The sequence below is a fragment of the Gracilinanus agilis genome, chromosome 3 (assembly GCF_016433145.1).
Source record: "Gracilinanus agilis isolate LMUSP501 chromosome 3, AgileGrace, whole genome shotgun sequence".
NCBI lineage: Eukaryota > Metazoa > Chordata > Mammalia > Didelphimorphia > Didelphidae > Gracilinanus > Gracilinanus agilis.
Genome location: NC_058132.1, coordinates 122,791,611 through 122,807,426, shown reverse-complemented (window position 1 = coordinate 122,807,426; position 15,816 = coordinate 122,791,611). Strand labels below are relative to the sequence as shown.

The following is a 15,816-nucleotide window of genomic DNA, read 5'->3' as shown; positions in this document are numbered from 1 at the left end:
TACAGATTAATGAAATTACCATTGAAACTGATAATCTAACTGGTGATGTACAGAACAGAACCCTTCATTATCTTCCATCAATAGTGTCAAAGTCAAACATAATGACTTAAAAGGCCACATAATGACTTAAAAAAATGAATTACATTTTAATCTGGTTCCCACAGCATTTTGGAGCTTTGTTAGGCAATTTGTGGCTATGGGCTTTTGAGTTTGACACCTTTGTCTTACAACCTCTCCCAGGAGTCATTCTTCTGGACGTGTGTTCAGTGGTAAGAGATATCCAGCTCCCAAACTGCTTGTTCTAATTTCATTCTTCTCATTTGTATATGAAGTAACCCCTACTTTGTCTTAAACTGGAGAATCTGATTTATTCTGCTAGTGAGTCCTTCATAATACAGAACCTTTTTGTGGTGGAAATTACCTTAAAGGACTAAGCAACATGAATATAATCACAGACTCAGAGTTGGAAGAGAATTCAGAACTACTTGTAGACCATTTTTGAGTAACAACACACTTTTCACCATAGCTTTCAGGTGGCCATTCCACTTTCTGCTCGAAGATGTCCAATTGGGATTAACCCACTACCCTTGGATTTGGATTCTAATTGTTAGGTAGGTTTTCCCACATCAAACTTAAATTTGTTTCTTTGCATTTTCCACCCACAATTCCAGCTCTGCTCTCTTGGGCCAATTTGAACAAGATTAAACTTATTCTACTTGACAGCTCTTGATAAGCTTGACCATTACATTCTCCGTTAAGCCTTCTCTAGGCTTAATATCCTCAGTTACACCAAGTGATCCTCATTTGGCATGAACTCTCTCTTCAACATTCTCATTGCCTTAATCTGGACATTCTCTTCATTATTAATGCCCTTCCTAATATATGGGGCCCAGGATTGTGTTCAGAACTTCCAGAATTAGTCCAAAGCAAAACAGAAAAGCAGGACTGTACCATAGTACAAGTAATAATAATAATAAGACACAAGATTTTATTAGGGTTTTTTTTTGGCTGCCATATCATACTAATGACTAAGATTGAGCTTGCAATGTACTAAAACTTGGATTCCCCCCCCCCCCCCAAATAAACAGCTCTCTGTGTCTACTTCATCTTGTATTTGTGAAATTGATTTTTTTAAAACCTCTATAATACTTTGACATCAGGATATTTTTGAATCCTGGTTCTTTCATTGTGCAGTCATCTGATAATTTGATAAATCTGAGATAAATCTGATATCCATCCCTTAATTCCAAGTAAAACTGATAAAATTTAAACAACATGGACCCCCACACACTCCATTTGGAGCTATCCTTCCAAGGTGATACCAAATTGTTAATGATTAGCGTTTAGTATAATCATTTGGCCAGTTCAAATATACCTAATTGAACCATCATGTAGCTCACATCTCTTCATGTCTTCCTCAAGGACAGCATGAAAACACTTAACAAATCCTTTGCTAAAATATGGTTGATACCTACAGTATTTCCCTATTCTTCCAAGATAAAAATCCTGTCAAGAGGAAATAAGGTTGGTCCAACAAGATCTATTCTTGATAAAACCATCCTAACCTTTAGTGATTACAACTTCATCTCCAAGATATTCACTAACCATTTCAATAATACATCCTAGAATTTTCCCCAGAAACTTACTCAAACTCACTGCCCTTTCCCAATCCTGCAGGTATATTTCATATTCTCTGTGATCTTTCAAATATCACCAATAGTGCCAGTGGCTCAATAATCACATTTACTATTTCTTTTAATACTCAAGGATTTAGTTCATCTTAAACAGTTCAAAAACTCTTCAAGGGTAATAAGGTACTCTCTTACTATATCTTTTTTGAAAGTAAAATATATTTTATAATTTGTTATAAAATGGTTCGACTAAACGTGGTCACTTATACTGGATCATTGTCTTTTTCTCTGACTGTGAATTCAGGTATACACAATTGGCATCAATCATCCCCATCATCTAACTTTTCTGCTTCCCAATTTCTATTAGACATTTTTGTTCTGTCCTTTCCTATTCAAAGACCATTCTTCTTGGCAGAATAAATAGAAAATTTCAGCAGTTATTGTCCCATCCTCTTCTGACATCGGTTTTGTCTCTTCTTTGAACCTCTTCCCTCCCACCCAAGTAGCATCAAAACAAAACCCTTTTAGTTATCTTTGCCTTGCCTTGTCAATCTCAACTCAATCTGAGCTTTGGTATTTCTGACACAATTTTTACAGAATTATCTCTCAAGATTGTATTCATAAGGAGCAGCTAGGTGGCCCTGTGCTGGTCAGAAAGACCTGAGTTCAAATGTAGCCTCATATACCTACTGTGTGGTCCTGAGCAAATCATCTAACCTTCATTTGCCTCAGTTTCCTCATCTGTAAATGGGGATGATAATAGCACCTACATCCTAGGGTTCTTGTGAAGATCAGAAGAGATTATGATCATAAGCACTTAGCACAGCTTCTGGCACATAGTAAGCACTATATAATAGCTGTTGTCTCCTCATTATTATTTATCTAACCTTGATTTTATTGTCCATAAATTCAAAAATATAAGTTGATTCATTCTCCGTGTAACCACTTTGGGTTCTCTAGGCAAATTCCCTTTTTTCCCCCTTCTAATTGAAATTGTTTCTCTTTGAGTCAGTCAATAAGGTTTTTAGTTTCAGGTACTGTGCTATTTTGAGGATAGAAATAAAGGCAAAAGCCAGACCCTGCTGAATAGGGGAGATAACATGCAAACAATTCTGTATAAATAAGAATACATGGAGGATAAATTGGATATAGAGGGAAGGCCCTAAGAGAAGGCAGGGTTTTAGCCAAGATGTGAAGGAGACCAGGAGGCAGAGATGAAGAAGGGAGAACCTTCTCAGCTGATGAAGAGACTGCAAGTCAGGAGAGGGAAGGTTGGGCTCAAGGAGCAGTCAGGAGTCCAGGATCACTGGATGGCAGAGTATGTGGCGGGAAAGGAGTGAGGAGACTAAAAAAGTAGTGGAGGGATAGGTTTTTAAAGAGCTTTGAATGACAAAGGATTTTATATTTGATCCTGGAGAAAATAGGAAGCCATTAAATGGTAGGGTAGTGGAGGATGTGTGGCACGATCAGACTTGGCATTTTATGAAGACCATAGGCCAGTGGAAGATGGACCGGAGTGGGGTTAAAAGCAAAGCTGCGGCAATACTCCAGGGGTGAGGTGGTAAGACCCAGAACCAGGCTGGTGACAGGGTTAGAGGAAAGAGTAGGGCAGCTGCAAGAGATGGTATGAAGGAATAATCAATAGAACACCCAGTTTGGGAGCCTAGGAAAATGGTGGTGCACTTGACAGTAATAGGAAGGTTGGAAGAAGAGAGGATTTAAGTGGAAAGACGAGTCCAGTTTTGGACCTGTTGGGTTTAGGATGTGTCTACAGGACATCCAATTCAAGATGGGGGATGTGAGTTGGAGGCTAAGAGAAGATGGGGTTGAGAATCATCAGGATGGAGGTAATAATTGCATCTATGGTATCTGTTGAGATTGCCAAGTGAAATAGAAAAGAGAAGAGAGCACAGAACCCTAGGGGACATCTATCATTAGAGGGCATAACCTGGAAAAAGACTTAGCAAAAAGAGAATAAGAAGAAATAAAAGTCAGATAGATGAGTCAAAATACTGAAGGTCACAATAAGGATGAAGATGAGGTTTGGGATTGCAAGGGAGAAGTGGAATGACAACCGATTGTGATCAGGGAAAGGAATTTCAGAGTTTGTGAACAGAAGTAAAATAGTGCATTTGTGGGTAATGGTTCCACTATTATAATAACTAGTGGGGAAGAGGGGTACGTGGAAGGTGAATTAGTTGACTTCAGAATTTCATTCTTGAGGGTTCCTACACCTCCTTAGTACATGGAATTTCTATCTACCTTTTTTTTTTTTTAACTCTTTGAAATTCACTCTCTCTAAATCTGGGCCTTAGTTCAGATGGCCTCTAGCTCTCTTTTCTACCACATATTCCAAGATTGTATTGTCATTTCCTCAGAAGTTCCCATGATTTCCACCCCAGCAAGATATTCCCTCTCGTTGCTGAAAATCAGCTTCAGAATGGAAATTCCCCTTCTTAGTTCTTTCCATTTTGGAAGGATAAACTTTTCATGAAGGCAACACAAGAAATGATGAACTGCTCTGCTTCCAACAAAGCAGAGATCTAGCAGCTGTCCAGATAACCAAAGTCCTCTAGCACTAAAGTAACCTACCTCCATGGCAGATTTTCCATCTGTTTCCCAAAGTTCTCTATTCATTTCTTTCTGAGTCGTCCGCAGGATATTTAGATGATGATATTGTTTCTGTCTCTCCCTTTGACAGTCTTCATCCATATGATCTCACCATTGGTTCCTGGATTTCCTCGCATGAACATATCTTAGTGTACAGTGTTATAAGGGGCAGCTAGGTAGCTTAAGGGATTACAAGCCAGACCTAGTGGTGGGAGGTCCTGGCTTCAAATGTGGCCTCAGACACTTCCTCGCTGTGTGACCCTGGGCAAGTCACTTAACACCCATTAACTAGCTCTCATTACTTTTCTACCTTAGAACCACATTGATTCTAAGACAGAAAGTAAAGGTTTCATTTAAACAAACATACGCTGTTACCCCGTTCCAACTACTTCTTGTATCTGCACTGCCCCTTTTCAAATAAGGTCTCATTATTCCAGATCAGTCCAGGTATGGGTCTTTTCTTACTTTATCTCAATGGTCATATCTCCTTCCAATCAAATCCTCCTCATTTCCCCTGTTTCTCTTTCTTTACAGGGCTTTCACCTTCTTTCTCCTTGAGTTCTTCAGTGCTTAGCAAAGTGCCTAGTAGGTGTTTAAAAATGTTTATTGATTGATTGTAGCTTCAAGGGTTCAATTTCTTTTTTCCTACTTTAGCTCCAGGTGTTATCCTTCAACTTCTCAAGTTTTCCCAAGTTTCCCTAAATTCAGTCTCTGGTCTTGGCTACAATTTAGAAAGCTTCTAAGTCACCTTTGCCATCTTTTCCCCTTTACCTCAAGCCCTCTTCCTACTCTTGCTTCTGCTCCTGTCCTTGTTTCTTCTGCCACAATTTTTCTCCAAGAAAGCCAGAAGTGTTTTTTTTGCATTTCTGAATAGGTGAAAAGTCAACAACACTGATGAAAAGTCCACTTTTTAGAAGAAATCAATCAGGATTCCTTCATCCTTTGTGGTTCTTCTCTTTTGAACAGGTGATATCACTATGGTCTTGCCCTTGAAGATATGACAAGATAACTTTGTGAACAATTCCTTCTATCTCCTTTTTAGTGCAAACACCTTCCTTTACCAACTAAAATTCATGTTTAAAATGAGGATTGTTTGATTTCCTGTACATTTCATTATTCCTGGCTCTTCTCAATCATGTTAGATAACAGGGAGATTATAACTGCTGTTGCTAGGTTCCGTTTATCCAACTTCTTGGTATCCATCTAAAGGAAGCTTCCATGTAGCTGTCTCATTTTCCCCTTCAGGGAATGGCTAGAGCATGGGCACAGTGTCAACTCAATGGGGAAGTGCTGAATTAAGATCCTGATAGCCTCAAAATTCTCTATCCAGAACTGGGTTTTTGCTTTCTAGCCCTGGGTTCCCAGCTAGTCATCAAGAGCTTGTCAGGCCCTATGCTAAGCACTTCAGATACAAAAAAAGACAAGAAGCACAGGAGCTCCTATTCTAATAGAAGAGTTCATGTGAAAAATTGTACAAACAAGCACATGGAAGGTGATCTCGGAGGGAAGACATTAGGTGTAGAAGAAGTCTGGGAAAGACCTCTTGAAGAAGGCAGGATGTGAGCCAAGTCTTGAATGAGGTCAAGTCTGTTAAATGGAGAGTAAGAGGGAGAGCATTTCCAGTATGGGGGACAGCCAGTGAAAATGCACAGATTTGGGAAATAGGCAAGGAATAATATGAAGGCCAGTAATGCTGAATTGTGGAGTACATGGAGGGGAAGGAAGCGGAAGAAACCTGGAAAGGTAGGAAGGAACAGATTGCGAAGAGCTTTAAATACCAAATAGAAGATAATTTTATTTCATCCTGGAGGTCATAAGTAACCAACTAGAGATTATTAAGTGGAGAACATGGATAATATAACCAGATCTACACTTAAAGAAAATCATTTTGACAGCTGAATAGAGAAAAAATTATTTGGAGGGGAGGAATGGGACCCAAGACAATCACTTTTTTTATTATAACTTTTCTTATTTTCTTATAATAGGTGAATTATTAGTATTCATGTAGAAATTTAAAATAACCTTTCATAAGAAACAGATTCTAAGTTGAAAAGATAATTTAAGATAATGATAGGAGGTCCTTTCAAGAATCCAACCGGCCAAGTCACTGGTTTTGTTCTTTATGTTCTAAATACAAAAAAAAAATAGGTCTCATTGTCCTTTATGAAATACTAAACTGACCCCAGTCGATTATACCGCTGAGCTCTGGCATATAGACAGCATGCCTCGGATGTCATCTCTTCACTTGGAAAGGCTGGAAACCTGCTTCTTGGACTGTCATAAGAACATATTAAAAAAGTATCTTGGATAGACTTCAGAGCATTCAGAGATATGGTCTAGCTGGTCCAGGTGCATCTGTTGAAGAGGAAATTCTTTGAGGGTTCTCGTTTGCCTCATCTGATGATTCCTCTCCTAGCAGCCAGTGAAACCAGGCGGTACGGAGTGGAGGAGGCTACGAGGCCTTCTCCCTGAGGCCATGAGGCCCTGTGAAAGTGCTTTGGTCCCTGACCTCCATATTTGTTTTTTTTTTTTCCCTTTTAGGAGAAGGAGACTGGAGCCTCTGACCATGTGAATTTAAAAGGTCAGGAAAGGGCTCTGGCATCCAAAGTCTGGGGTCCAGGGCCAGTGCAACACTGATGCCCCAAGGAGCAAGGAGTGACCTTTGGGAGCCCAGCCCAGTGGTAGCTGAGACAAGATCTCCTCCAGCAGAGATGCCACTTTTGGACATGAACTTTGATGGGGACTGATGCTATATAGTAATTGAATTAAGTTTTGAGTCTTATTTCCCCTCAGAGACCAAGGTGGTGTGGGAAGAGGATGCCTCTGAGGTATTGGGGGAAATGTCTGTATGTTTGTTCTTGCTCCATCTATGAAGTAAATATTCATTTGTAAAAGCTGGTCAATGTTAAATGGTTAAATGGAACTGGGGTGTTAATTACTGGCCTTTAGGAATGAGGATAGGATGGGGGAGTGGATGCAACTGGTGGGAGTTTAATGAAGTGTCATTAAGGAAAGAGAAAAGCTTGCAAACCCCTCAGGATCCCCTAGCACCCTGAAGAAGAGAGATAACTAGTCTGGCTCTGGGAGAGCAAACTGGAACATATTTGGCATAGTTAGAACCATGATAGAGATTCCATTTCTCAGTCCCCGTTTTCACTGAATCATGCTCTTGATAAAAACAGGATAGCAAGGTGGAGTCTTTCTCTTGAATCTTTTTTTTAACATTACATTTATTTTTTAAATCAATAAGCATCTCACTTCCTTCCACTCCCCTCTGCCCCCACTGGGAAAAAAAAAAAGGAAAGAAAAAGTAAACCGCCTATAACAAAAACACAGTCAAGCAAAATACATTCCCACAGTGGCAATGCCCAAAAATGCATGTCTGACTTTGCATATCTAGTCTATCTTCTCCCCTTCTTTCTGGAGATGGGCAGTATGCTAAATCACTGGACCTCTGGAATCACGGGTGACCATTGCATTGATCATATAAAATAATTTATTTTATAATATTGTCATAGTACGAATTGCTTCCTGATTCTGTTCACTTCTGCATCATTTCAGAGTGATGTTCAAGTGATGCCCACTTTTCCTACCCCTTCCTTATTTGTGTAAACTTCTGTTCCTATCCCAACCTGATTATGTGAGATATAAATCCTTCCCTTTCCCTACTTTTCTTTCCTATTGTTATCATTTCCCCCCTCTCTTTACTTCCTCTTTTTAAGATGATCAAACAAAAAAAAATTACTCCCAGGCATTCTCTTATGCCACTGATGCCATGGTTCTTAGAGGGTGGGGTATCATTCCTCTCCTGACCCATTAAAATTCAAACACTTCATCTCTACAAAGTCCTTTCTAATGGCTTGCTTGTATTCACCTGTTTTATGTTTTGCTTAATCTCCATATTTGCATTTCAAAATTTCTTCTAAGCTCAGATCTTTTCATCAGGAATGCTTAGAAGTTCTCTATTTCATTAAAAATTCATTTTACCTCAGTAGGATAATACTTGGTTTTGCTGGGTAAATTACTCTTGGTTTTAAGTCTACAGGCTTTTGTCTTTTAGAATATTATATTGTATACTTTCCTTTCCTTTATAGTGGTAGCTACTAAAGCTTGTTTGAACCTGACTGGAGTTCTTCAGAACTTGAAACTATTTCTGGAAGCTTCCCTTTTTTCCCCCCTTGACCTGGAAACTCTGGATTTTGCTCTAATGGTCCTAGGAGTTTTCATTTTATGTTTTCTTTCAAGAGGTGATAACTGTATTATTTCTATTTTTCATTTGCTCTCTGATTCTTAGAGCATTGGACAATTTTTCCCCTCATGATTTCTTGAAATATGATATTCAGATTCTTATTTATTTTTTGGTCATTGCTTTCTGGTAGTACAAGGATTCTTAAATTATTGCTCTATCTGCTTTCTAGGTCAATTGTCTAGAGTGAGATGTCATATTTTCTTCTATTTTTTCAATCTTTTAACTTTGTTTTATGTTTCTTGTTGCCTCATAAAGTTTCTCATTTTCAAGGAATCTATTATTTGGGAAAGGTTTTGTACTTTTTGTGCCAACCTATTAATTGTCCAGGTTTTCCCTCCATCATTCTCATTTACTTCTTTCCTCTATTGCCCTCATTTAATTTATAATACCGTGTAAAAACTCACTTTTAACTCTTGCATGATTTTTTTCTAGGAATTCTATTTAATCAGGTGGGCAAGTTGTCTTTTTCTTTGAGGTTTTATGAGTGATTTGGAGTTATTCTCATCTTCTGGGTTTGTCTTTTGATTATTCTTGGCCTTACAATAATTCTTTATCTTTTTAGTGGTTGCTCTTCAGTCCTTTCAGAGATGGCCTAGAGATAAGAGATCTTTCGGGTCTCTCTGTGATCCAGGCCTCTCTGGTAGAACATTGTGCTTACTTTCCAGGGGAGGGAACTATATTCATGATCTGGCCTGGGATCATCTAGGTAACCCCACACTAGGTGTTCTGAGTACTGACTTTATGCTTTTGCCTTGGGCTAGAATTGAGTCTAAAATCTGTTCTGGGTGTCCTGTGCTGTCAGCTCAGATAAGCTTTCTGGACCCAGTCCTTGATCCGAGCCTGCTCTTTATTACAATAACATTCCCACCCTGGCCCTTTGCCTATGGGGAAAATTTATGATCTTGGGCTAAAAAGGATTACCTGCTACCATCTCTTCTGAACTACTTCCTCCTATGCACTATTTTGTCCATGTCTCCTCTCTCGATTCTTAGTTATAAGTATCTCATAGGAAACAAGGAAAAGTCACTTTTTTGTGATTTCACCCATTTCTTCCTAGTCCTGCTTCTTGTGAATGTTGCAGGACACTAAAGTCTGCTTGTTAACATTCACTTTTGGCTGTCATAGAGGGACTTAAGATGAGTCTGTACTGCAAGACTAGGTGGAAGTGGAGAACTGATCTGGTTTTTGTGTTCTAACCTAAGTGCCCTTAGTCTAGAAAATGGAAAATTCTATGTTCTGAGAGGCCATTTGTGTCCACTAACATGGTGGAGGTGATGATAGTCTGCCACTGAGCTGGGGAAGTGTTAGCTCCATTGAGTTGGAGATAAATAATAAAAGGAGCTCTTATTTATTTGGCAAATCAGTTTATGAAGCACTCTTCTCCCGAGGATGGGAGGTAAGCAGTATGTATAATTTGAGGAAAGTAGTATATATTTTATTATCCCTGTTTTTCAAATGAAGATATCCAGACCCAAAGTCATTTATTAGTGCTCTCATCTAATCGCCTTATTTTGTGTATAAAGAAACTAAACTCTAGGGAAAGGAAACACCTAAAACCACAGCCAGGAACTGAGCGAGAATTTGAACAGAATTCCTCTTTACTTAAACCCAATGTTCTTTTTACTATACTATTCTGTCTCAAAGTTACAAAGCTAGGGAGCACCAGAATGGGGATCTGAACCCATATCTTCTTTCTTGGAGGCCAGAACTCTTCTATTACACCTTCCTGGGCACACATGCATCCAATTAACCCATAAAACTGCATCATCACCAAAACAAGAGTGGAATTTTCCCTCTCCTCTTTTCACACCTTCCCTGATGTTATATGCCTTCTTTCTGTCTTCACCTATAATAAATATAAACACATTCTCCTCTCCGACAAAATCCCTGCATTTAATGTTCATTTTGATCTGATTTTACCTATAGGCGACTTTATTTCACCTACATAATTTATATTGAATAGTCATTCCATTGGAGTTGGCCTTAGCTGAGCAGATCAGAGAATATGTCTGTATTGACTGTTATCCAGATAATTGTCTCAATTGTTCTTTTTTTCCTTTGTCAACAAAGGACTCCAACCCTGTCATCTACTGTCGAAAAATGTGTAAAAGTTTGAGGTGAAATGATATGTAAACATGATTTTTAATACTAGGATTCTGTGTTCATATAAACTTTCATGCAATTTTCAACTATCTCAAGAAGCAGGATAAATATAGAATTCGATGTCACTTTTATCTTATAGTTCCCTTAAATTATTTTTAAATTTTCCAAGATATATTTTTTAAACCCTTAACTTCTGTGTATTGGCTCATAGGTGGAAGAGTGGTAAGAGTGGGCAATGGGGGTCAAGTGACTTGCCCAGGGTCACACAGCTGGGAAGTATCTGAGGTCAGATTTGAACCTAGGACCTCCTGTCTCTAGGCCTGACTCTCAATCCAGCTGCCCCTGCAAAGATATTTTTTTTAAGTAACTGCCAAAATTAGCTTCTAGTTTATTCTTCCTGTCTTTCTTCTATTATTTATTCCCTGAAAGGGAATCATGTGTTGACTAGCCTGTGACACTGAGAACTGCTAAGAAAGCATAAAACATGGTTGTCTAAAAATCATGCCATAGTTGTTTCCTGTGACTGTTTCAAAAGCCATCAGACATGAGATTATTTAGTGTTATTAGCTCTCATCAACCCAGGCAACCAACTGTGGGTGGGCCATTTATTTAAGTCATAGGAAATGGCAATAAAGTTTTGAATGCTTTGTCAGTGGGTAGGAATTATATAAATTGATTGTGTACTTTTAAAGTCAAACATCTGATATTTTCTCTTGGGAAATTCAGGCATGTATACATGTAATGTTTTCTTAGTCTTGGAGAACATCTAGAAAAATGAAGGCATGTATATATGTATAAGAGAGTATGTTTGAAAACACAATAATTTAGGGGTTTAAAGTTAGTTGGGTGGGAAATGACATGCCAAAACCTTGTGGAGTCTCAAAGTTGTACCGAGAGAGGTCTTTGGGCAAAACAGAAGAAAGAAAAGAAATGAATGACCTGCCTGTAAATGAAGAAGGAAATCCTGAATGAAATATTCCTGGAATGAAACAGAAAGGATCATATAGTCTTTAATAGTGCCTAGAGTTCTGAGGCCAGTGATACTGCCATAAATGGTAGTCATTTTGCTACTACTTTCTCAAAAAGGCTGTCATGGCACCCCACCAATCATTTAGCCAAATATTCTATGGAAGTGACTTTCATTGTGTAGTCCTGGGACAAGTGGTGAGCTCCATTTGGTCCAGGAGCTAGTCATTTCTAATATTAATGATTTACATTTTATTTCTGGCAGGAGTTATTTTATTTACTATAATTCATAATATATGAAGTCCTTTTAATGATTCCAATCTTCTTGCTACAACCAAAATACACCTTTTTAGTCCAGATATCCTCCCAGTGATGCTATGTGGCTAGGAGTCAATTAGCATTTATTAAGCATCTACTCTGTGCCAGGCACTGTGCTAAGCTTTGGAGATACAAAGAGAGGCAAAAAACAGTCTCTGCTCCCAAATGACTCATTTGAATCTAATGGGGAAGACAAAAGGAAAACAACTAGGTACAAACAAGACATATATGAGATAAATTGAAAGTAGTCTCAGATGGAAGACACTAAGATCAAAGAAGACTGGGAAAGACTTCTGCAAAAGGTGAGACTTTACCTGAGACTTGAATAAAGCCAAAGAAACTAGGAGGAAGAGGAGAAGAGGAGGGAGAGCATCCTAGACGTGAGAGGCAGACAAAAAAAACACTCGACCCTGGAAGATAGAGTGTTGTGTGCAAGGAATAATAAGGAAGCGCCAGTGTCACTGGATGATATAATATTATGGGGAAGGACTGTAAAGTTTAAGAAGCCTGGAAAAGTAAGAAAGGGCGAGGTTATGAAGGACCTTAAAAAAAAGAGTAATTTATCTTTGATCCTGAAGGTAACAGCCATTGGAGTTTATTGAATAGGAAGGTGATAGGGTAAGACTTGCTCTTTAGGAAGTTCAGTTTGTCAGCAAAATGGGGAATGGATTTAAGTAGAGGCAAACCTGAAAAAGGGATATATCAACCTGAAGTCCAATAGTCCAGGGGTGCAGTGAAGATCAGGATGGTTGCAATGCCAAAGGAGAGAAGAGGGAATATATGAGAGCTAGAAATGTCAGACCTTACTATCCAAATCTTCCCTTTTTTGCATGTAGTGGCAGGCAGTAAGTCATCTCCAAAGTGTTTTGCCCACCTATCTATAAACTAAAAGCACTGGGAAACCGTTGTCATTAGGGATTCTCTGAAATCTCAGGGTATGCAAGGAACCAGAGGGTTTTGTTTTCTTTCAGAACAGTGAGCTCCTTCTGTGATCAAAGATGCACCTGCTGCATCCTCATAGGCTTGGGATGGATGATAGGTTCTCCAGCAGAGGTGATGCTTGGATTAGTCCCGGAGGGGCCTTACATGTCATGGGTCTGTCCCCCACACCTGCTGCCCTTTTAACTGACTCAGCTGCCTCCCTCAGGCAATGCTGGAGAGCACCGGGGAGGCAGGGGCAGCTTGCAGTTGGGACTGGCAGTTCTTTGAAACGGAGAGAGGCAGCTGGGACCTGAGCTTCCGTGACCAACAACTGGGGCCTCTCCAGGGGTACCCGAGCTGTACGGACATGTTGGGGTGATAGACCAAACCCCAAAGAACTGAGGATTACTGTTTTGTCATAATCATCATACACTAGTTATTTAGAGCAATTGATTTTCCACAAAATCCTGGCCAGATGGCAGGCTAAGTATGTCGTAGTGGGGAATACAGATGAAGTATTCTGGACCCAAAGTAACTGCCTTTTGGAGACACAAAGTCGAATCCTGTTGATTATGTTTATATAATTTAAATGGTATAATTTATATGGTAAGTTATATTTAAAGAGGGGACACTAATAAAAAATTAGAGCCCAAGAGCATCTTGTTAGAATATGGTACCCGACTGGTCATTTAGCCATATATTTTATAGAAGCTTTTTGTAAGGCCCAAAGGCTAGGGGGGAAAAAGTCAGAAATGAAAGTTTAAACCCTCATCTACTGTAATTTATATACAAAGAATGACCCACTTCAATTCATTAAGCATTTATTAAAATCTATTTAATAAATCCCAGATTGTCTCCAGATTAATTTATCCCAATGTTGGTCTCCAGAATGTTCGATATAGGTTTTTGTTGTTGTTGTTGTTAGCAGACATTGTACTGGAGATGCTAGGAAAATAAATACCAAGGTGAGCTAGCCCTTGCCCTCAAGGAGCTTATATTCTGCTGACCAAATATAAGAAGGAATAGGATTGATTGATGCTCCATGTGACATAGGCAGCTGAGCTGATAAGAACATTTCTACAGATGCTCTTAATCTAGAATGTTACTTGTCTGACCTTTGAATATCATTTGCACATCATTAATTTAATGTCAGAGACTCCTAATGTCCCTCTTTGATCTCACCCAACCCCTTCATTTTACAAATGAGAAATTTCTCTGCCTTTGTTTGATTCTAGTCATTGACTCTTCTTCCCTTTCTGACTCCTTTTCTTCTACCGTGTCAGATTGTCTCTTACCAGGAAAAACAGAACAAAAACAAAACTACTGGTTAGACTGGTTGGTCATTCAATAATATTAAGTCACCCATTATATGCCAAGGCTGTACTGGTTATTATGTCCAGTCTTTTCTCTTTCATTATTATTATCTCTTGCTTTTTTATGCCTTGGGTAATGAGTTCAGCCTTAGTGGATATAAAAGACCCTTCTTAAATTTAAATGCTATCCTTCCAGGAAGGGTACATCAAATATGAGTATAGCATCTTGTTTTTATATTATTTGAAGAAAACTTGTTTTGGAGATCTCCTCTGAGATATGCTAATGCTCATCTAGTTTTAATTTCACTGAGAAAGGTTAGCATCAAAGAGAAGGGAAATGCCTATAATTGTGACTTCTTTTCACAGACAACATATTCTCTAGAGGCAGTGTGGTATAGATGGAAAGCACCCCATGCTGGGAGATAGAAAGCCAAATTTCTATCCTTAGCTCTATCACTGACTGACTGACCTAAGTTGTTACTTATCTTCCTCAGTTTCCTCATCTATAAAATGAGGGGGGCTTCACTATGCAAACTGCAAAGGACTTCCAGATTTAATATACTCTAACTTTAAGGCTTCTTAAAAAAGTGAACATTCATTTGATCATCAGGCTCATAAAAGAGGAATTATGGTCCTTCCTAGTTAACCGGATCTTGGTAGTCTAACATTCAGTCTACCAGCCCTCTTGAGCCTAGCAGAGAATATAGCCTCACTGAATGACAAAATCTCTCAGTTAAGTTATGATGATGTACCAAAATAGAGAGTGAACCCATTTATTTATTTATTTGGGAAACAGAATCTTTTGGGGAAAGGTTACAAGAACTGTGATTATTCTGTCAAGAGAGAAGACTAACAGATAAGCAAAGATTTCAAGTTAACAACATTGTTAGGAGGTCGAAGAGCTACAAGGAGGAGGGCAGAAAGGGGTAGGAACAAAGACTGTGAGAGCTGGGTGTTCCAGGAAAAACCCATAAATCATCTGTTGTTTTACAAGAGCTTCTGTTCTGTGACATCACTAGTGGTAGGTAGAAGGGTATTATTACCATGGTACCTAAGATCACTGGCCTAGATATGGAAGCAGCTTCCAAAAATCCTTGTAGGAGAAGAGTGAAGATGGGTAGAATTCCATTTAACCCCTCAGATGAAACATCATATTTGAATTAGCCTAATTTTTGCATAGGATGGGCAACATATCATTGCTAGGTTATGACAACCCACAGGACACATTTCTTCCATTTACATAATATCTGATTAAAATAGAGGGCTTTTCTGTAACCACAATGCTAAACCCAAATCAAAATATTCCAAAACTGATCCAAAACCCAGGAGTGACAGAAGAAAGAACATTTCTTACCTGAAATTCCTTTCAAGTTAGCTTTGAATGGATCAAACAGATCTGTGATCCCCAAAGACCTTAAAACATCTTTTAAGTTGAAGTGGTTGTGGATCCTGAACCTAAAACAAAGTACAATTCTTATTTTAAAATATTCTCATCTCCCATCCGAAACAACCTAACAAATCAAGCTCCTTAGTCTGGCATTTAAGGCTGTCCATGACGTGGCCCCAGATTACCTTTCCAGCCTTCTCTCTGTGTATTTATTTCAAGTTCTAGCTAGATTGAATTACTTGTTATTCTCTTGTTCTTTCCTATCCCCACATCTTTGCTCATGCTATTCCACTTGATGTTAACCTGAATCTTTAGATT

General features: G+C 38.8%; 2 protein-coding genes across 3 annotated transcripts in view; one reads left to right on the top strand and one right to left on the bottom strand.

Annotated features, from left to right (window-relative positions):
* Positions 1-7,135, top strand: part of INTS6 (integrator complex subunit 6) — a 50,098-nt gene extending 42,963 nt beyond the window's left edge. For both annotated transcript variants that reach the window (XM_044668242.1, XM_044668243.1), the window contains one exon: positions 6,783-7,135. The gene's annotated coding sequence lies outside the window, so the exon portion shown is untranslated. The remainder of the gene's footprint in view (positions 1-6,782) is intronic.
* SERPINE3 (serpin family E member 3) overlaps positions 1-15,816 on the bottom strand; it is a 42,470-nt gene that overhangs the window by 4,960 nt on the left and 21,694 nt on the right. The window contains exon 5 of the mRNA XM_044668244.1: positions 15,466-15,566. Within this exon, the coding sequence (XP_044524179.1) occupies positions 15,466-15,566 (101 nt within the window). The remainder of the gene's footprint in view (positions 1-15,465; positions 15,567-15,816) is intronic.